General features: G+C 28.8%; 1 protein-coding gene across 5 annotated transcripts; it reads right to left on the reverse strand.

The window, feature by feature from the left end:
- Nucleotides 1-6,591: 6,591 nt before the first annotated feature.
- LOC149877069 (inositol hexakisphosphate and diphosphoinositol-pentakisphosphate kinase 2-like) lies at nucleotides 6,592-22,769 on the reverse strand. 5 transcript variants are annotated; one of them, XM_090074571.1, is made up of 22 exons: nucleotides 22,639-22,769; nucleotides 22,344-22,404; nucleotides 21,314-21,416; nucleotides 20,813-20,914; nucleotides 20,404-20,642; nucleotides 19,728-20,076; nucleotides 19,440-19,601; nucleotides 17,498-17,817; nucleotides 17,148-17,327; nucleotides 14,393-14,628; nucleotides 14,113-14,234; nucleotides 13,889-14,004; nucleotides 13,740-13,806; nucleotides 13,310-13,605; nucleotides 11,849-11,921; nucleotides 11,484-11,617; nucleotides 11,223-11,337; nucleotides 10,657-10,808; nucleotides 10,330-10,433; nucleotides 10,161-10,250; nucleotides 7,679-7,822; nucleotides 6,592-6,900 (listed from the first exon to the last, which is right to left on the reverse strand). In XM_090074571.1, the coding sequence occupies exons 3-22, from the start codon at nucleotides 21,413-21,415 to the stop codon at nucleotides 6,710-6,712; spliced, it is 3,294 nt and encodes a 1,097-aa protein (XP_089930697.1). In that variant the 5' UTR covers nucleotide 21,416; nucleotides 22,344-22,404; nucleotides 22,639-22,769; the 3' UTR covers nucleotides 6,592-6,709. The 5 variants fall into 5 exon arrangements, 3 of the variants coding, with proteins under 3 accessions (XP_089930697.1, XP_089930698.1, XP_089930699.1); XR_016448361.1 differs by lacking the exons at nucleotides 10,161-10,250; nucleotides 22,639-22,769 and having other exon boundaries at nucleotides 10,330-10,428; nucleotides 22,344-22,506; XM_090074572.1 differs by lacking the exons at nucleotides 10,161-10,250; nucleotides 22,639-22,769 and having other exon boundaries at nucleotides 22,344-22,506.
- Between the last annotated feature and the right edge of the window lie 406 nt (nucleotides 22,770-23,175).

Here is a 23,175-nt window from a genome sequence, read left to right on the forward strand (position 1 = left end):
TTAATGAAACAGAACCGAAACATTTTAATGCCACAGTCTTCAAAAGTTGCAAGTAATATAAGTATATGCAAAGATTTGGAAAAAGTTACTGAAGCGACTAAATATGAAATAAAAAAAGCTCAAAGAGAAACCAAATTCAACAAAGAAAAAACACTGATTTCAAAGTCTGGGTCCATAAAGAATGCTGATGAATATTTTGACGTAACGGAATCAAAAAATCATATAGCACGAGAAAAGAAATGCATTTTATCAATTTAAGATACCAAAAAAGGAAAAATGTTGTTAAAAAAACAACTTTAAAAAAAGGAGCCGATTTTTATCAAGATGAGGAGTTTACAAGACAAATGTCAGAAAAAAGGAGTACATAATATATAAGGATGAATAATAATTATAAGCATATGCACAAACGTCTTGTACTACGTTTTTCATCTTTGATAAAAATGTTGGTTTTTCAACTCTTCCTAAAAATTTAAGCATGTTTAAAAGATTTCTTGATGTCAAACTCACTTAGATGCCAGCTCACGTAGATACTTTCAGCTAATCAGAGAAATTATTTATAAAGTTATTCATGAAATTGCAAAGTCATTTTTTACAACAAGAGGAGGTTTTGAGACCGCAATGAGGTGAACTTTAATAAAAAAAAAATCTCCTGAACTAATTAGAATTAAATGTTCAAATTTTCCGATTTTTACTTTGTCGAACTTCACAGTAGTTTGGAATGATGATATTACGTCAGTGATCCCAAGAATGCTTTTCCAGACCTTAATTACAAATGAAAAGCTAAACTTGAAAGCAAAGTGTTGGTATGGCTTACAATTAGTTCCAATGTTATAGTTAGACCAGTAGTTAAACAATCTAGCAATTCAGCCAACAAAAATATGTAAAAAAAAAAGTTGCATTGAAAACGTTTTGATTCCGTTTATACATGAAAAATATCCGCATGGAAATTAAGTCTTTTGACCCGACTTAGCTTCGGCCAGTTACGCCAAAAACAGTATCGCTTTGGTGGGCAGTGAAAGTTTCAATTATGTTTTTAAGAAAGACAATCCTGCCAATTGCCATGAGATAAGGTCAATTGAAGATTTGGGGTTATTTGAAGGGTTTAGTTTATAAGGGAAAGTGGGAACCAAAACGTTCAAAATTGATTTAGACGAATCAATTATTGTTTGAAGAAAGATTTTCCTGATGTAGTAAAGCAGTTTGAGAGCTCAACAACAACAAAAAAAAGCAGTTTCTATTAAAGGATTTTAACAGAAAATAGTTGATTGACTGTACATTTTTAAATGTAGTGTTAATCAACTTATTAAATATATATATGTACATTATTCTAGAAAAATAAACTTCATTTGATTAAAAAAAAACACACAAGATATTTGTATTTGTTTTTTAATTTTTTATTGTAGTTCCATTTTTGTGGAAACAACCATTAAATTAACCTGTTTACTTTAAAGAACCTATTGAAAATTCTCTGGCAAACCCATTACATTTGAGTTCATCTGTTGGCTTTGCACTAGTTAAGACAAACATTAAATGTCCTCCTCCGTCTGTTAATAAAGATCTCTTAACAGACCAGAGGTTACTAGAATACTGATTATTATAGGAATTTATAGAGGGTCTTTAGACAAGAGGTTTGTAAAAAGCTAGGTGTGCAGTATTGTAAATATTTTTTTTTTAAATATTTTTCATGTCATAAGAACATTTAATCAAAACAGAGAATCACACAAGAACATTTAATCAAAACAGAGAGCTAAAAATCCTTGAGTACATTCAAGCCGAGTATATTCTGTGATGCGGCTCAGCATTAAAAAGTCAAAAAAACTTTGTTGAGGGGCCAAAACAAACTTTCCAATTCATTCAACTGAGATTTAAAAGCTGGATTCTGATTTTCAAGGTTTTACTTTTTAGAGAAATTTGTTTCTTGAGAATTTTATTTCAGCCCCACTGTTGTAATAAATGACCAAAAACTACTTTGAGCTGACCCGAGAAAACTGCTTTGACAGGGTGAAACTACAATGTTTCCTGACTCCAAAAATGTAAAATTTGAAATCTAACTATTTCGTCCGAGAAAATAATTTTGATTTTTAGTTTTTAGTACTTTGCACAATAGGGCGAAATGACAGCTTTTCAAATTTTGCATTTTTACAGCATTCAAAAACTCTTCAAAATAAGCATTTATTACTCCAAAACATAACTGTCTAAAATTCACTTGAATAATAGTTTATTCTGACACAACTGATATAGTTTTTCATTAACAAGATGGAAATAATAAACACTTTCTTAAATAATTCTTTTAGTTATTCTAAGCCAAAACACAAAAACAACCTCTTGATTCTAAACACATAAAGAGCAAATGGTACATAAAATAAATTCTTCTCAATATTTGATTCTTCACAAATGCTTGCTGTTGTAGTCCACAACACAGGAAAGAAGCCTCTTTGCATACTCAGGATGATTGCGGTCTCTTTTGTATCTCTGCCAATGTGAGCTGAAATTATGATGCATTGATTCTGTTGCCTGCTCACTAAAGATCCCCAAGGGAGCCCTTTTGATCTCAATGAATTGCTTCACATGGAAGAAAACAGCATGAACTTTTGGAGTCACATTGATGTTCATGATTGCCAAATATGAGTCTCTGAAGCGATCAATTTTTTCAGAAAAGTCATCCTCCAGAACCATACCAAAACATGCTGTCACCACAGACTTAAACTTTCGAAGGGCATCAATTTATTCCAAAGACTTGAAAAGCAGACTTAGTCTCTGCAATTCTTTGAAGGAGGTCAAGATTGCTGAGAAGCTTGTGACAGGCATTCCCTGCAAACTGCCCACCATGGTATGGTTCTTGTTGAATGTGGAGAGCTGAGGGCCGCTTGACAACATTGGGCCAAACTTCTGTCATGGCTTTGTACATGTGATTGACCACACCAAGGAGAAGATGGAGTTCCATTGGTGGTATGAGCTCCAAGATGAGTTTGTTTTCAGAACCAGATAGCAAAGGCTCATGCACTACATTGCCAAAAGATCTTGCCTTTTTGATATCACCACCAGACTTAGCAAACTCTTGATAACAGGCAACAAGTGAGCCTAGTGTCCTCAAAGATCCTGATTGAGAAAGATGCTTTGATTCTGTGTTGTACCAAGAGCAAGGGTGAGTACTTGCATAGCTCTGAAGGCCACAAAGGATGTTGGCAAGTTTCATGTCGCATGAGACAACAAAGTTGACTTTGTCTAACTTGATTAAAGACAAAATCTGCCTCACATTTTCAAAGTTTTCTGGTAGTCCTTCTGATAAAGCCACAAGCATTTGACGCTTTACACTACTGTCTTTGGCAGCCCTCTGAGTTAAAAGTTTTTTCCGTGGTGGTGACCTTGAATCACAGTGAGAATCCAACTCCATGATGCCAAGAGAAACTTTCAGAAATCCTCCACCTCCATCAATTCCCAACTTGACAATATGATTCTGGAAAACTCTTCGAGAAAGCAGGACTTCATTCAAAAGCTCGGCAAGATCCTTGCAATTCACAACCACAAAGTCAGTGGAGGTACTCTCTGATAAAACTTGGATGCTGGTTTGAGTAAAAAACTCAGACAACTGTTTGCCAATGGCTTCAAACTTAGCTAGAAAACTAGTCTCCACAATCTTGGTGTCACTGACTCTGTTGATGGTTGATGCCAATTTCTTCATGCCAAGGTTGGACAGTCCTGTGTTTAGCTGAACTTGTACAAGATCTTCAGTTTTGATGCTGGGTTCAGGAAAAAGAGCTCTTGCACTTGAGCTTCCTAAAAATGAAATTATATTAACACTTTTTGTAATTTTAAGTTTTAAAATTAAAGGTATTCCCTCTGAACCTGCCATCTTTATATGTATATATAAAAGTATCACCTGTTTTAACTCTAAGTGGTGGGCCGCCTTTAGGATGCGATATTTTGGCAGTACCACCAGGTGTGGAAGGTTTAGTAGAGATGACTTGAGTAGCTATTTGCTCTGCAGCGAGTGGATCAGCTGTAGCTAGCTGCTTGAGATTCTCTCTAAAAGTGAATGGAGTGCACTGATGTGGCAGACCTCTTCCAACTAGACTCAAACAATCACCACATCTTTGAGGGGTACAATCTTCCACAGGTTTAGAATAGTCCACTGGGCTCTTCTCATTCAACTTCAAATGTCCAACTTGACAAATAAGACAGTTGCAACCTTGATCTCTTGTTGGTGGTCTAACTTTTATAGATGAGAAAGGAAACAAAGGTGGCAGGTTAACATCTTTTCCTTCATCTTTTCTCCGAAGAATTGTTCGACATGAGTCACAAATGCCTCTTGGCACTCTGGTATCAGTCAAATCAAGACTTGTATGGTAATGCTTGAGGATCTTTTCAGCAAGGAACTGTGTCAACTCTCGAGAGCACTTCTTCAGACACAAGACACAGAATGATTTCCGACAATCTTCATGATTTTTTGAAAAATTTGGCATTTTGAAATTTTTCTCACACAACTGATAAGTGAAACACTTAAAATAAACATGTTCACTGCCAATTCCCGGAATTTTTAGCTTGTTTACAATTTTGATGCAAAACTTAAAACAAACATGTTCACTGCCTATTCCCGGAATTTTTAGCTTATTTACAATTTTGATGCAACAAAATGTTTATAATATAGTTCAACCATGAAATTGTAGGTAAAATTTTATCTTCTGAGTTAAAATAAATACAAATTATACTTGCTATATAGACTGTTATGTTTTAGAGTAATAAATGCTAATTTTGGAGAGTTTTTGAATGCTGTAAAAAAGCAAAATTTGAAAAGCTGTCATTTTGCCCTATTGTGCAAAGTACTAAAAACTAAAAATCAAAATTATTTTCTTGGATGAAATAGTTAGATTTCAAATTTTACATTTTTGGAGTCAGGAAACATTGTAGTTTCACCCTGTCAAAGCGGTTTTCTCGGGTCAGCTCAAAGCAGTTTTTGGTCATTTTTTACAACAGTGGCCCTGCTTTATTCAAAGGAACAGGAACACTGATAAATTGTTGTTGGTGTGTAAAAACTGGTCAAAACTGATAAACTTAAATGACAGACTGTTTTGAGCCCATAATGTAAAAGAATATAGAATGAAGAGCTTTTGGACATAATCATAATAATTATATTTAGAGAACCCCCCCCCTCCCCCCACTGCTCAAAACTCATAAGTTAAAAGACTAGTGAAACTGACTTCTGAAGTCAATCGGAAATTCATCAGTTTCAAGAAAAGAAATGCTTGCCATTTGGAAAAGTAGAGAAAAAATTTAAATCTTTTAAAACAAAAAAAAAGTTGTTTTAATTTGCTTAACTAATATTTCGTATTATAAATAAAAAAAATTTTATTGTTACTTAAATTCAATTTGTTCCGATTTGGTTTTTAGCATAAAAAGATTTTAGGAACTCTACTTGGTAAACATAGAGTGTAAAACGCGCATATTATGACATGAACCATTACGACATATGGACCATTATGACATATGAACCATTACGACATATGGACCATTTTTCTTTGTCTACTGTCTATGCAAAGCCAAATAAAATGCAATATTTAAAACCATGTTTATTTACGAATGTTTTATATTTACATGTCTATGATATAGACATAAATATAAAACATTCGTTTTTATATTTATTTCGTTTCATTAGGTATATACTTCTTTTTCTTACTATAGGCTCAACTTCAATTATATAATTGTCTAAAGATTTACATCATGTAGCCTCATCCTATGGTAATTTTTTCCTGATGCTTCATTTTTACTCCAATTCCGTAGCATTTTTCAGCTATCAGCTTTTCCATACTGGAAAGCTAAACTCCTTAGCTTTTGGAAGAAAGTCCATAATAAATGCCAGAAGCTTTTGTAACACATTTTGCTAAAAGATCTTCTGGCAAATTGTTGAAGACCTAAACAAATCCTAAAGTAAAAAAAAATCGCTACTACATTTATGCACATGCGCTAATTTCTCTTATTCAACACTGGGAGATGAATTAGTTAAACATCTGAGTCTCGGTACGGAAAGTATCGTGTAGTCACTAGGATCGGTCATTTTTTATGATACCCATCCCACGAATCCGATGCATAATTGCCATCGCTCTTGATAGGATTTTTTGATACCAATTTTGAAGTATTGTTGATGTTAGTATCGTACGAGACTTCCATGATGCTTAGAATTAGTTACGTATGAAGGTTTTATGTGAATTCTGGAAATTTCTGATGTAAAACTCTAGTGTTAGGCGCAGTGTAAAGTCACCCCTGTAGCCAACTAACCTTGGTCTTCCCTACTTTTAGTTAGAGATGCGCCGGACCTGTTTTATTGCCGAACTCCGAACCCAAACATTCGGTCATGATTTTCTGCCGAAAATTAAACCGTTCAGTCGCCGAACTTTTGAAGTTTCCAAATTTGCTTGAAATCATTTGGAAATGTGAAGTCAAAACAAGGTTTATGTGAGCGAAACTTACAAAGTTTAATGGTTTCGAAGCTGTAGATAATCTTAACAGAATTAAAACCAATTGTAAACTAAAATTTGTCTCTGCGAAAATATTTTTTTAAATTTCTCAACGAAAATAAAAAGAATACGAAATGTAAAACTAATAAAACCAATTCAACCTTTAAATATGTTCGAAAATATTATAAACATAACTACAGCAACGCGCTTTAAATAATTCGCTTGGAAAAAAGCTAGAAATATTCTGCTAAAAAGCTTCAAACCGAAACTTGGGACACCAAGTCAAAGTTGGCTCTAAGTATATCATCGGCCGATATAATATCAGACGGTTCAACGTTGTCATTATTAGCAAATTGATCAAGCATTTTCTCTACATCAGCTTGACAAACGTTCCTATGCAGACATACTAACGGATGCAAGGACGGCAAAGTCTCAATGACATCAGCACCTATAAAACAACGTCAGCATCTTAACGTCACTGTTCGTCGACAACATGAAGATGATTAAACACTTTTTAGCAATTATTAGCAATTTTTTAATATTTCCGTAATCAGAGAATATTAAAATACAGCTAATAAAAATGGCTTGGTGCTAAAAAATCTCCAAAAAAATGAATTTTAGTTAAAATTTCTAAAATACCGTCAAAAAATATTTTGTAAACAAAAGACCTAAATGTCGGAATTTCGTATTTATATTGGAAGAGACTCCAATGTGCTTACTAAAATTTAAAATTGGTAATTTTTAAAAATATATACGAGTCTACATGAATATAAATATTATAAAACAAAAGCAGAAATATCACTTTAATAAATCATATTGCTGCTATGCAATTCGATTGTGAAAAGCGGAAGTGATATTTAAACAGATGCTGCTGCAAACCGATTTTTAAACAATTAGCACTTTTAGCACTAAGCCACAGAAATATATCAGTCGGCCGCTGTCGATTAACTAGCATCAAAGAACCTATTACCAAAACATTTCGTATCTACAGCTAGGGCATATCTTCTCCTATGGAATTGTCAATGTTACGTAACTTAATACATCAGTAGTATGTGAATATTAGGCATCTGCAGATAAAGACGATCTGCTGCTTTAGCAAATTTAAAAAAGGGCAATAAAGTAATATTATTAAACTTAGACATAGGAATATTAAACTTAGACATAGAAATATTAAACTTAGACATAGAAATATTAAACTTAGACATAGAAATGTTAAACTTTGATACCTCGAATTGATATCGTTTCTTCGATACTTTTAATTGGAGAAGATTTAAAAACGCTTTTTTGTACTTTACTAGCAGAGTGACGGTAGTTAACTCTTTGTGCCATCGGTTGTAACGACATGCGAACAGGAGCGCTGAAGGAATACTCTACAGAGAAGTTTAACATCGTACGATGTTCGTAACAGACGTCATTATACCATTTTACAGTCAATATATATAATCATATAAATGTTAATATATTACAATCATATAAAAATATAAATTATAAATAATCATAAACATATAACAATGTTTTAAATGTAGGAGATAAATTGCGCCAAAAAAGAATCTCGGTCATATATTTCAAGAGAATCTCCATCATATATTTCTTGTGTAAACTGAGCCTTTGAACCAAACATTGCAGGCTATATTCTTTATTGCATTCACATTTTTAAACTCGTCACAACGTGCAACTTGCACTTCAAATTCAAACAACAAATAATGGGAAAATCTATTCACCATCAAAAAATCTTGTAGTATCTTACACCATTATTACCTATGCATAAGTTTAGTAATAAGATGTATACACAAGTTTAATAATAGAAAATTGCAATGTCTGGCTTAAGGTTTTTTTAAAACATTGATTTTTTAAGTATGTTAAATCGTTTTAACAGCAGACTTAAAAAATAATTTAAAAAATATATTTAACTAATTTGAAATCTAAATTTAAAATATTAAGTAACCATAGCATTAAGATGGTATCCTTGACAATAAAATGGTTTGCAATTGCTTTAAAATCAAAATATCAAGAAGATGGATAACAAGATGAAATTCCTGTTCAGGTACTGATTATGAGGTCTGAGGGATATTGAACTTTGAGGATTTAGATTTATGTTATCTACCAAGTGTTACTTAGAACTTCTTTTTAAAAAAAGTTATATTTGCAACAGCCATTAGAATACGGACAGCAAATCCACTGGGAGCTTCTCTTTTCATAATTGCTTTGTCAGTGTTATTAAAGCTCTAATTTATTAGCTTTTTCATTTGGGACAGAAAGAAATCTGGAGTTTTGTGATTCACATTTTTACATTTTTCTCTTTAAAAACTTTTATATTATCAACATCACTTCAAAAAAAACAAACAACAAATAAAAACGAAAAACTAAAAGTAATAAAAACAACAACAGCAAAGATAATAATAATAATAATAATAATAATAATAATAATAATAATAATAATAATAATAATAATAATAATATAATAATAATAATAATAATAATAATAATAATAATAATAATAATAATAATAATAATAATAATAACAATAATAATAATAATAATAATAATAATAATAACAATAATAATAATAATAATAATAATAATAACAATAATAATAACAATAATAATAATAATAATAATAATAATAATAATAATAATAATAATAATAATAATAATAACAATAATAATAATAATAATAATAATAATAATAATAATAATAATAATAATAATAATAATAATAATAATAATGATGATAATAATAATAATGATAATAATAATAATATAGATAATATTAATGATAATATTAATGATAATATTAATGATAATAATAATAATGATAATAATAATGATAATATTAATGATAATATTAATGATAATAATAATGATAATATTAATGATAATAATAATGATAATAATAATGATAATAATAATGATAATAATAATGATAATAATAACAATAATAGTAATAATAATAACAACATTAATAATAATAATAATTTAATCATAAAAATAAAAACTTAAAAAGGCTAAAATAAAAAATTCTTATTATTTCAATACACTGAAAGTTTCTTGTGTTGAAAAAATAAAAAATTTAAGAGACACTAAGCTGCAATCACCCACAATAATTGTGAATGCTTGATGTTTACTTTTTCTTCTTCTTTCTAATATTTCCATCAGAAAACATATTCAATAACCATTTATTCTGGCAGAAATAAAGAATGAAGGTCTCAATAAAAAAAAATCATTTTCCTTCGTAAATATTATTTAATCTAAAGCAAATATTGTAGAAATGTTGGTCTTTTTAGACCAAACAAATTCTTAGTTCTGTAGTCAATAGTATTTAATCAAAATTTATGTAAAAAATGCTTTACTTCTAACTTTGCATATTCCAAATTTTAATGGTTAAAAATAATGCAAAACCTTGTTGTGTTTTTTATGATGATAAATTTAAGTAAACTGCTTTATTTAAATCCAATTCCAAGTTTTATAAAAAGTAAAAGATTTCTAAGCATAGAAATATTAATTCCTTACATTTTAAAGCATTTCTAATCATAGAAATACAACCCATTTATTACATTTTAAAATATCACACAGCTGTGCAGGGAGAGAATAATAGATGGAGAATAGGGAGCTTTAACACTTGTTTTGGCTGCAGCATACTATAAATAGTTCTTTCATTTAAAATAAAACAACAACAGAATCAGAAAAGCGTTGAAAAAAATCACATACTCCCAGGGCTTGTACAAGGCCAAAAACATGAATCTCTCTCCATGCTTCTTGTTATATTCATATTCCTCTCTGTACGAACAGGAATTTCAACTAAGAACAACAAATTTAAGCCTTACTTTCCACTACATCAAAGAGCTCAAAATCATTTTCAAAGAATAACAAATCTTACTGCTATCGGATCGTCTACCGTTCCATTCATCAATTGATACTTTTGATGATAGAGGGGATTCTTCAGTGCATGATTTTTCACAATCTGGTATTTTGACACCTGGACTGCAAAAAATAAAGTGATCATAGCTCTCTTACAAATAATATAGCTTATACTATAAAGCTTCTAACATCTTATTGCATATCGCAAAATGCAACAAGCACAAAAAAAAAACAATCAATTTTGAAAAAATTGTGAAAATGATAAAATATTTTATGTTTTTAATAAAAAATTTTAAATCTCACTTTAGAAAAACACTTCAAAATTGTTTTGAAAAAACAACAATACCTGAAAAAAATTTCAATGTGGAAACGATTAACAGAAAGTGGATCAGCAGTTGGGTCTTCATACTGCATGAATACAATTTGTGTGAGATAGTTAAGTTCTGAAACTTCATTCAAATAAGCAATGGCTCTCTCCCACTGATGATCATTTGAAGTCTAAAAATAACATAAAAAAACTTAGAATTTTTTTGCAAACAAATATTATTATTATTGTTATTATTGTTATTATTATTATTATTGTTATTATTATTGTTATTAATATTATTATTGTTATTAATATTATTACTATTTTTGTTATTATTATTATTATTATTATTATTATTATTATTATTATTATTATTATTATTATTATTATTATTATTATTATTATTATTATTATTATTATTATTATTATTATTATTATTATTATTATTATAATTATTATTATTATTATTATTATTATTATTATTATTATTATTATTATTATTATTATTATTATTATTATTATTATTATTATTATTATTATTATTATTATTATTATTATTATTATTATTATTATTATAAACCCTTAAATTTTTTACATATACATACATCAAACAGATTTCCAAAACGCAAGGCAGAAACAATAGAGTGTACATGACTTTCGCTTGTGATATACAATCGAGTTCTGACATGCCGATGAGGTGTCGAAACATTATGTGAATCACTGAAAACAGATAAAACTGTATTGAACATTTCATCACAAAACTCTATGAAAAAATTAATACAAAAGCAATTTTGGATTTGTTTACATATTTGGAACAACACAAACACTAAAGCAAATCATTGAAAAGGTAATTGAATCAAATTTACCTGGGATCTAGCCTATGCACAGTATCTTCTAGTTGATGTACATTGTAATGCAAATCAGCTTGAATTTTACGGAAGAAACACTGACAGATCTGTTTGGAGATTGCTGTCTTTTCATTGCTTGTAATACCATACTCCTAAAAACATGCAAATAAAACACAAAAATAGAAACAAGTATTAAACAAGTTAGAAACAAGTTTCTTAAAAGTTTTATTACAGACTTTCTTTATGTGCTTCTTAAAATGTCGTTTCCTACATCCTTTCTGTCATTTATAAGTAAAAAAAAAGTTGAAAATTTTTTTTTTTTTTTTTTTTGATTCTTCAAAAAGTAACAAAATGATTCCTTAAAAAAATAAAATACAACCTACCAAAGGCATAACAATATCTGCAAGGGCTTTTGTGCATTTATACAACTCAGAAAGATTGTCTAATCCCAATGACCTGAAAATTATATTTTTTTTTAGAGAAAAATTTAAAATAATACGTATTATAAACAATACAAACACTTCTCTTATTATAATTCTATTCATTTTAGTAAATAGTATGGGGTCATAACACAGAAAAAGATGAGGCGAAAAAAGTGGATAGGATCAAAACAGTAATTACTGACACAAAATATAGTTAGGCAAATTTATTTTCTATGTTAGATGTCAGGAAGTTGAACAACTTTTAAAACAAATTTTTCTTTACTTTTTTCTGCTTTTTTCTTCCTTGCTTTCTATCAAATTCTATGCAGAAGCTATGTTTGATTCTATTTTCACACAAAAAAGACCAGAGATTGACCTATTTGGTCAATTGAAATCTAAATGGGAGTTTATAGAAAAATCCAATTTTTATCATACTGAAATTGATAAAATTGGTGAGACTTCCAAACAATGCTGAACAAACATGTCTGGCATTTCATTAGGATATTGCAATATATGAACTACAACAACACTTTTGTAAAATTCAACTGTAAGATGATAGCAGAGTTTGTTGACTTAAATTGCAAATCTTGGGCAACAGAGACAATTCTGGTTTTATGTATAAAATTTTATACTCTTAGTGTTTACCACTGAATGAATGGCGAAGGAGATTTATTATTTAAAAATAACTTTCCTTCATTTTTTTCTTTCAAATATGAGATTGGTGCATTACATTGGATTTACTTGTTTCCTGGCACTTGTTTGTTGGCATTTGTTTGCTGATATTTATTTGTTGGCACATATTTGTTGGCACTTGATTGTTGGCACTTGTTTGTTGGCACTATTGATGCTATGCTCCTTATGATGGGGTACTAATATGGTAATTTTGCAACTGATTAAAGATTATGAATTGCAGAAATTGTAGAAAAGTAGTTACTTCTCTTGTGATATCTCAGTAAAGACTTTGCCAAATGGTCTTTGTTCAACAATGATAAGAGAGATGAAGAAAAGAGTGCCATCATCTGTGCACTTCAAAAATATCTGTTTTTAGAAGATGTTCTCTACCTGACTTTAAATAAGATTTCAGAATTGCAGATTTACTGTTACACACTGCTCAAAGAACATCTTTATGCCATTGTGTTTGCCACAGGACATGCTGACAGCTGCAATTGATTCAAGGAATTAATGTTCTGTTTAAATATATTGCAAAAAAAAAACTGTTTAAGCAATCAAGTTAATAAGCAAATGTGCTAAATTAGCCACTGGCTTCTATATAGTTCTTACCAAGAGTAACAAGGTTGTGGAACAAGGTAGAGCTTATCAAATGCAGCCCAAAAGTGAATAACTTGACTGTCTTATATAAGCTGCCCTAATATGAACATGAGATAAGATTAAAACTAAATATTTTAAAAAGCCTCTGCTTACCTATTATGCACATAATCATACTTGACACTATCATAGATATCAGGAATAAGGCTAATGTCAAATTCTTCACCACTAGAAAAATCTTTTTCTAATTTCTCCCACCTGTGCCGCATAAGGTTAAGGGTTTCATCGTGATATAAACTAGAAGATTCAGGATTAACTCCAGGTTCTTCGCATTTTTCTCTGATTTGCTTAGTAAGTGTTTTCACAAGCCTCAGTATTTTTTTGCACATTTTGTGGGGATTTACAACTTCATGCATGGCTCTAACAATAGATGTACTTCCGGTAGGTGCTAACTAAAATATTTATGAGCCAAACGTTTTAATCAAATTTTTCCTTTATAAAAATTTAATTCTCAATTATTTAAAAAAAAACTTATACCATGTAATAAGTTTATACTGTGTAACTCATATGAAAATAGTTTATAAACCTTTTTCTCATCTTCCGTTGTAAAATCAACTGTGGAATGAAGATGATCATGCAACCGCGATTTTACCCTGAAATTAAGTTTAAACATAAGAACAATAACGAGGAAGTTAAACTTCAATGAAAGAACATACTTAAATAAATAAAACTGACCTACGCATTGTTCCACTAATATCACCAGGTGTATCCAACATGCCACTTACATTTTTGTCGCTTTTTACTAAGCTAACCAAGACAGGAGCTAACTCACCTTCCAATGCCAATAAACCCTGTCACAAAATAAAATATTTTCAATTGCAGTTGTTGAAATTTTAGTTTAGAAGGAAAACAATTCATATCTATATTCCTTTAAATATTGCTATAACTTTTGTACTAACTTTAGCAAAAGCAGCTGCTGTAACTTGCACTCTTCCTTCATCAGATGCATAAATTTTGAGGTCATGACGATAAGTACTATGCAAGCGCAAGAATCCAAACCCTGGTACACGACCATACTCTCCTGACATCACAAACTTTCTTTATAATTTTTGCATATTATATTTAATATATATAACTTGATATATATACTATAATATATATAACTTTAATACATATAATATATATAAATTGAAATGAAAAAGATAACAAAAACTGTTGATCAAAAGAAAAACTTTTTACCTTGCCCACCTGGATAAACACATCGAAAAGCCCTTCCAAGTTCTTCAGCCTGTTTCTTTCCCATAGCAGTTAACTCACCACCCCATTTTACAATAAGTAGTAATGCTTTTGAAGTATTAACAGACAAATGTGTTGTTTTATTTCTCCCTTTAAATTTAGTTATCATATCATAATTCCGCTTATCATTCATTGATTTAATTTGAACTTTTCGATTTATGCCCGAAAAATGACCATACCTATTAAAAAAAGGTTTGTTGAAAAGTAGCCAACAACAACAAATCAGATTAAAAGGAAAAATATTTATTAAGAGAAAACTTATTAAATTTAGTAAGCAGTTGGCTTGAAATTTCTTTTCAAGGTTTTAATGAAAAAAAAAAATAATAAAACTTGAAAAGATGATTCCAGAGAATTAAAGACTTACTCTTAAGAGATAAAAATTCAATTTCAGTAAAAACAATTTGGTTTAAAATTCATTTATTATATCATTAAGAATGTGAAACTCTAGTTTTATAACTATCTGTGAAACAAAGAATAAAAATATGAAATAAAAAAATTAGATGAATAACTTTTTCCTAAAAACTTAAAAATAGACAAAAAAAAAATTTTTCAAACAAATTTTTTGAACCAAAAAACAAAATTCATATAAAGGTTTATCACATTAAAAGTGTTAAAATTAGCATTTTAGAAGTATATATAGTATTAAACATGTTGTATAAACATTTAAATATTTAATTGTTCTAAAATTTTCAACTCAAAGAACTGCTGCAATACTTCATGTGGTCAACAAATCATCAACAAAATAAGTATTTTACTAAGGATCACACCTTTATAGGGGAAAACTCCTCTCACTGCCAGATCTAAAAAAGAATGTAGATAGAAAACGACTGAGTCTCAAAAATCAAAGATGAAAAGAATACCACTTATTCAGAACAGATTCAGAAAGACCAAAAATACACCCTGAAAAACATAGACAAGCTTCCAACTCCTCATTTCTAATTGCTTTAAAAACTCATACTCATCAACTTCCATTCACCTAATCTTTTTATATAACTTTCTTCACAAGAACTCTCAATATTATTTGCTCAACAATTTCTTTACAAACAAATATGAAGAAATTGATCAATGATTTTAGCTCTGCCATTTATCAGGGAAAAGAAAGAACTAATCCTGCATCTAAGAAGTAAAAGGTTGGTACACCACAGTCAGAATTTTTTTAATAATGGAACTTTTCAGAGTACTTTACATAATCTTTTTACAATTAAAAAAGTAAAAAATAAAAAAAAGCATTAAACATCATAGAATAAATAAAAAAGTAAAAATAAAAAAACAAATAAAGAAATTCTAAGAATATCTGTGAGAAAATGGAGAAGTGATTAAATGGTCATTTGATAGCATAAAGAAATAAAGTAATTCAATAAAAAAAAAAAAGAAAGATTACTTAACACTAACATTAACAATATTTTAACTACAGTAATGTTAACATTATATTTTCTGTTAAACAGGGAGTCAAATTCAGTTCATGAGAGAAAACAAAAGGTCAAATTAGTGAAGGTTTTAAAAATTTTTGCACTAAAAACATCAACACCAGTTAAAGCATCAACACCAGTTAAAACATGCAGAGAAAACTAAAAGCCAAGAATTTCATTAAAAGTAACAAAATTTTTTGTGACACTTTAGTTAGTAGAACTATAAGATAGGTATTTGTAAATAATATATAACACATTACATGCTAGTTGCTCTACTACCAATTTGTAATATAGTATATACTTTTGTTTCATATAGTACATATCTTCTTTAGCTTGTTTAATTATAACAAAATTTTATATAACTGATGTAACTATTCATCTAAATTACTTATCTGTAGAAAACAATCTATATTTATAAATAAACAGTAATGTAAAGAGCATTTTTTTAAAAAACCTTTAAGGTGAGCTTCCACTCATCTGTTTTAGCTCCGGGAAAGGGATAGGAAAATTAATCACGTGAGCATGCGCAGTGAGTAATTTTCAAAATTAAATTATAAACTGCGCACGCTTACGTGATTAATTTTCCCATCTCTTTCCCTTTCCCGGAGCTAAAACGGATGAGTGGAAACTCACCTTTACTTTGGCAGATGCAAGAGATGCAAGACTCTTATCGCAAGAATGAATAAAGAAATTTAGATTGTATTTTTAAAAAAATATAAACACATTAAATTTAATATACTTTTCATGAGTGTAATTAAAATAAGGTTCATTAGTTAAAGGTGAGCCAGCAAACAGTTCAAAGTTAAACACACAGCACAATGTCTAGCCAGTAGTTCAAAGTTAAGTCAACAGTTCAAAGTCAAGTCAGCAGCAAGAGAAATTTGAATCTTTTTGAAATATTAAAAACTTACTTCAGCAGTTCAATAAAAAGTTGAAAGTTTTATGACTTAACTAGCTTAAAAAAAATTCAAATTTTCTGAACTTTTTCTTTCTATAATAATAGTATATACTTATTATTAAAAAATTATTTATTATTAAAATATATTTATTATTTAAAAAAAAAAAAAAAAAACAGTTAAACTTATGCTCTATACATTTACTTGTTATTTAAGCAAATAAAATATTTAAAAAATTTATTTAGTCAAAAAAATGATCATAGATTGTCAAGGTAATGGGGTTTTGGTGATCTAATTTTTGAGATAAGAATTGGCAAAAAAAAAAAAAGAAAAGAAAAGAAAATAGTAGGATAAGTTAAATGTATAAAATATGCAAGTTGTGAAAAAGCTTACATTTCTAAAACACTTTTCATTTGCTGCAGCTTCAGTTTATTTTCAAAGACCTCTCCTAAATCTTCTTGCCCTTCTAAAAGAGTTCGAGTAATGTCTAGTATTTCTTGTAACTGCTTTGGTTTTTTTAATTTTAACCTTCCTTCCTCTTCTCCATTATACCTATCCCACAATTCTAAAAAACTAAACAATTATTGCAAAGATAAAATATAATCTTAATTATAAATATCAATAAAAGAAAAAAGCACTAAAAAAATTAATGAAATATTGAAAAGAAAAATTATTTATGCATATACTTCACATAGAACATAAAAAAATTCTGTTTCACAAAAAACAAAGTCAAAATAACATACAGTTTATGACTAACCACCATTTTCATTTTTTGTTTTGGAGTTCTGTCACCATGACGTATAATAGCTACTACACACCGTAATTCCATTGATGTGCTTAATGGCCTGACAACAGGTGTCTCAGTAGATTGTGGTAATTGAGGAAAGTCTATTTGAGAAGGTATCCATAATTGTGGAGCTAAATTCTGCAAAATTAAATCACCTAGTAGCTGGGAGCAGTCATCATAATACTTCTGTGATGTCTTGACAAAACTAAAGCCATTGACATCACAAATGAGTGATTTTCCATTAGCTCTGAGTAGGTCAAAACCACAAACTGTTTGCTATGAAAATTTTAATAAAAAACATCTAATTTTGGATAAAAAAAAAAAAAAAAAATCATATCTATTTTTTTAAAAAAAACCACATTGTTTGCAATAAAAACTTTGTTAAAAAAAAATTAAAAAAAAAAAAAGTTAGCAACTGCCAACTAAATGTTTGTTCCTAAAAATCCATTACAAAAAAAAAAAAAAGAAAAAAAAAAAAAAGCTATTTTTTTGATTTCAAAGCAGATTTTCAGGTATTTGGTACAAAATAGAGATGTTTTTTTCTTATGATTATAATTGATATCCTTAAGGTTGATGTAATAGTGTAGCATTTAACAAAAAATAAATCATATATAACCAGGAATATGGCTAATATACAGTAAAGCTTTGTCAATCAAACCCAGTTTAATCCCTATTCTTACTAATCAGTGAATCAAATTTCCTTTATTAGCAATAAAGCTAATCTAATAGAGATGAGACTTCTGAAATCGACTAAATCTGCTTAATTTTATGCATCCTAACTGAAAACAAAGAAATTGTTTTCTTAAATATACAGAAGATCATTTAATTCCTGAGTCAAAATTGATATTTATTCTCTTTTTGTCAGAACTGAATCTTTAAAATAGAATTATTTTTTAAAAATAGAATAGATTGTACCAAAAGAGATTAATTGATTGTTTAAATCTTCAGTGATTTCAACATTTAAACAACCATTTTTATTAATAATCTTCACTAATGAAATGGAGCTAAAATTTTAGATTGTTTACAACTGTCGTTTTCTTCCTCTCTTTACGGTGATGCCATGCAGAAATTTTCTGAACTTTAAATTTACTTAATAACACATTTGCGTTGATTGTTGTTGTTATCGAAATGCATTTGAATTTAAGTATAATTATATTTGGATTGCATCTGTTTTTATTTTTGTTAGTGATGAAGTGTTTTTTTTATTAAGTTAAATTGTTAGTATCATTACTAACATAATCATTTGACTTTATTTTCTTTTTTTTTTTTTTTAAAAAAAAAATTCTGAGCTAAGTCAGTGTTTCTACTAACTCTCAAACTGGTTGGCAGCAAAAGTTTGATTTTCAAAACTTTGTGCAGTTTTTTTTAAAATTATTACTATTGCTAGTTTTTAAAAAGTTAATAGGAAAATCAGAGAAACAACTTGTCTATTATTTTGTCAGAACTAGCAAAAATTAGTGCAAACTAATTGTAAGTCAGATTTTGTGTATTAAATTTCTAATTAGGTGTTTAATTCTATTGCTTATGCTCTAAATATAGGAAAAATTGTTCGAATTAATTTTTACAAACTTTAATATAATATTTTTTTATTGTTAATTAAAACTTAAATTTGGATAAAAAAATAGATTAAAATTTTAATCAAAACATTATAATAAACATTTTAAAGCACTGCACATGATAAAAAAAGGTTTTTTGATCCAGTGTTAGATGCTTTTGTATCAGCACAAATTCTAGCGATAAAGCTTTCAATGGCAATAATTTTTAGAGTCCTAACTTAATTTTACCATTTATTAGATTCATTTTTAACAGCACTCTAAGTCTGAGCTTGTCACAATAAATATCATTTCTAGTATATATTACTTTTATAATGGAATGTTAAAAAAAGAATAAGAAAAAACCTTGAAAAGTCGGCACACTCTTTTTGCTATCATCTTTTCATGAGCTGAGAGAATTACTGGGTAACGAACTTCTTTTCCGAGAACATCTCGATCCACCTTTCCATCTAGAACAGGAGACTTTCGAGCTTCTGCATGAGCATACTCTTCTCCCACTGTATACACCTAACAGAACATATACAGTAATTTTTGAAATGCAAATTTAGCTTTTCCCTTGTTTAATGAACTTAAAAATAACAATTACATTTTCCAGTATAAATATGACATATTGAGCAGCATTCGAAGACTTACTTTGACATCTGTTCCATCTGTGGGCATAAAATCTTCATAAATATAAGATCCTGTTCTACGAATACGACTTTCAGAAGAATAAACACTACTTCTACTTCCAATTTTCCTAAACAATATCTGACAGCCACCACCAGCTGATGAAGGATAATAAATGTAAACATTATGATCTTCAGCATTCACTGGCTTCTCTACAAAAGGTTTAGTTAGTGTTTTTCCATTGACAATTATAGTATCATCATACTCTTCGATTTCTTCACCAGATTCAGGGTTTCCCTGTTTATCCCGGTTAAATATAGCATAATTTGGAACTTCTAAACCTTCTTCTTCTAATAACCTGTAAACTTCTCTTCTACAAACAAGCAAAACAAAATACAAAAGTTAATTTTGTAAATAATATATTAAATCCTGAAAGTAATTGATAGGGTCTGTAATTAAAATTATTGCATTATTAGGGTGTTTAAAGACAGGTTAATTTTTAAAACAGTGAGCCAGCATTGAGTTATTGTACCGAACACTTTTTTGACAAGCATAATGAGTCAAATTTAATAAACCTTGAGCAGTTTTTTTTTAATTGAGATTCATAAAGTGATAATTAGTTCACTTTTCCATGTTATTTTTGGTTTTAAGTTTAAACATATAAATTAATCAAATAAAAACAACAGAGAGTTCTACAAACCTATCTTGAAGTTGATACTGCATTTCTAAGTCATTCAATACAAGTGGTTTGCGGAGATGAGCATACTCAATAGCTTTAGCTAAAGGAAACCCTCTTGAATAAAATGAAATAAGACAATCCACAATAGGCCAATTCTCTACAGGTTCATTAAGAGTAACTTCATCAGGAAATATTTGAAAATTTATTAAGTAAAACCTTTGCAAACGATTCAAAATTTCTTTCATTGGTCGAGCATGTGTCTAAAATACATGTAAAAGACAACTTTATATGATCCACTATATGAATTCAAATAATTTGATGATGATAACTGATGTGTTAAAGAAATGATTATGAGGGTGGTAAATGTGTATGTGTCTAAATATGCTTACTTGAAAAAAAAAAAAAAAAAAAAAAAAGAAATGCAAAAGACCTTTTTATTCATGGCACACAATCCAACTTTAACAACACCACTTGCATATTCATCATCAGTTAAATCATCAAAGTCAATTGTCTTGTTTTCCATTGTGCGATACTTAATTAAGAAATTATGAATATTTTAAAAGTTAATGGTTTGGCATAGAAAACGATTCTAATAATGCATCAAGTGCAATCATCAACTAACAACTACTGGAAGTTCAACAACTGGATTTCATTGTCACCTTACAAATTTTGATGTTTTAAAAATAGTTATAAAGCTTAAAAGTCAAATACTTTCCTGTTATGTATGTATGTATGTATGTATGTATGTATGTATGTATGTATGTATGTATGTATGTATGTATGTATGTATGTATGCATGTATGTATGTATGTATGTATGTATGTATGTATGTATGTATGTATGTATGTATGTATGTATGTATGTATGTATGTATGTATGTATGTATGTATGTATGTATGTATGTATGTATGTATGCATATACATTTATTACCTTATGTAAGTGTGACACTGGAGACGAAGGAGTTGATGATTCACTACTGCTATCCTCTTCCCCCTTCTTTGCCAATATTTCTTCTTTAAGGCTTTCTGACATCCTGAAATATTGTGTTAAAATATTATTTTAAAATATCATGTTGAAATGTTGTGTTAAAATATAGTGAGGTACAGAATGAAAATCTAAGAAAAATTTATAGTGAGGTAAAAAATGAAAATCTAATTAATTAAGACAACTATATTTACATTTACTCCCTTACATAAGAAAATTTATCTAATGTAAGTTGTGACTTGACTTAACTATGCTTATTAATTTTTTAACAAATGTTACATATTTGTTGCTTTTGTATTCAAAAAATTTAGATATATCTCTAATATTCATGAAAAATATTTAGATATATCTCTAACGTTTATGAAAAAAACTTAATGTGCCATACCATGAAAGATGAACCTCAACTGTAATAAATATATATAGCAGTTAGGTGATACTTTGAGAACTTTGAATCGTGAAAATATTGTCTTCAATATTTTTCATGATACAAAATTCTTATAGCATCACCTGATTAGCAAATACTGATTGAATAAAAGTTTCAGAATACTAATAAAAGTTTCACAATCTACTTCTAAAAAATTATAATAAAAAAATAAACACACACACACACACACACACACACACACACACACACACACACACACACACATACACACACACACACACACAAAACTTGGTAAAAATGGTAGAAATCTTAAACTTTTAATTTAAACTAAACTTCCTTATAGTATAAGTGTATAGCTGCTACAACTACAACAAACTAAATGATTTCAAGTAAGAATATGGTATTTATTAAGCAAATATTTTTAATTTTAGAAATATTAGTGCATTTTACTACTTGAAATGAAAGAAATTGCAATTAATTACAATTCTGATTTCAATATGTCAAAAAATATACATGTTGTTTATATTTGCATAATATAATCCATTATTTTGACAGACTGGTAGAACTATTTTATAAATGAAAAGTACTGACCTTGCCTTTATGTGCTTACTAAAGTTTTATGCTAGTAAAGCAGGATGCGTTTTGTATGTATCTAGAAGAAATAATAAGAAATGGAATTGCAACAGGCATTAGACGCATTTTTAGACTACATACCTTCGGAATATGTAATTCACAGAAATGCGAATTATTTTACAAAATTCGTGTGAAAAAATTGTCCTTTTGATTTTAGTTACATTTTTCAAAAATTCTTTGTGCGTTTTTAACGAAATAATAAAAACAAAGAAAAACTATAAATTGTTACATAGAGAATGATTAAGAAAAATACCTTCAATAAAGTTTTAGAAATTTGTTTAATACTTTAGGATATAATTTCTTATAACGTGTTTGGAAAAAATCCAGCCCAGAGCAAGATCGTATTTAGGGGGGAGCCGTAAGGCTAAATTTCTCCCAACTACAGATTGCAAGCATCGTTTAATGTCATAATATACTCCAGAGGAGTAATAATAGGGACGGTTTTGGACGAAAAAATGATTGGACGATTGTGGCGAACCATAACAACGTTAATAACCATATTGTATTAACACAAATAGCATATCTTTGATAAAAGAAGACAAGCAAATTCGAAAAGCAAGCAAAATAATTGGAATTTAATGGTTGTTTATTTAACGTGGGCATACACGTGGTTATAAAGAACTTTGATATGTTTAATAACAATTTCATCTCCGATTATTCTTATCAATGATTTCATTACTAGGCAAAGTATGCTATGAATTCTACTAATTGAGACATTTTACCAACTTGTTTGCTGTTAATGCAGCATATGCTCTGGAATCGAGGATGGTTAATGAGTTATAAAAGCGAA

Source organism: Hydra viridissima, unplaced genomic scaffold (genome assembly GCF_058129835.1).
Source record: "Hydra viridissima isolate aposymbiotic clone 2 unplaced genomic scaffold, HvirCarnegie_v1 scaffold_17, whole genome shotgun sequence".
Classification (NCBI taxonomy): Eukaryota; Metazoa; Cnidaria; class Hydrozoa; order Anthoathecata; family Hydridae; genus Hydra; species Hydra viridissima.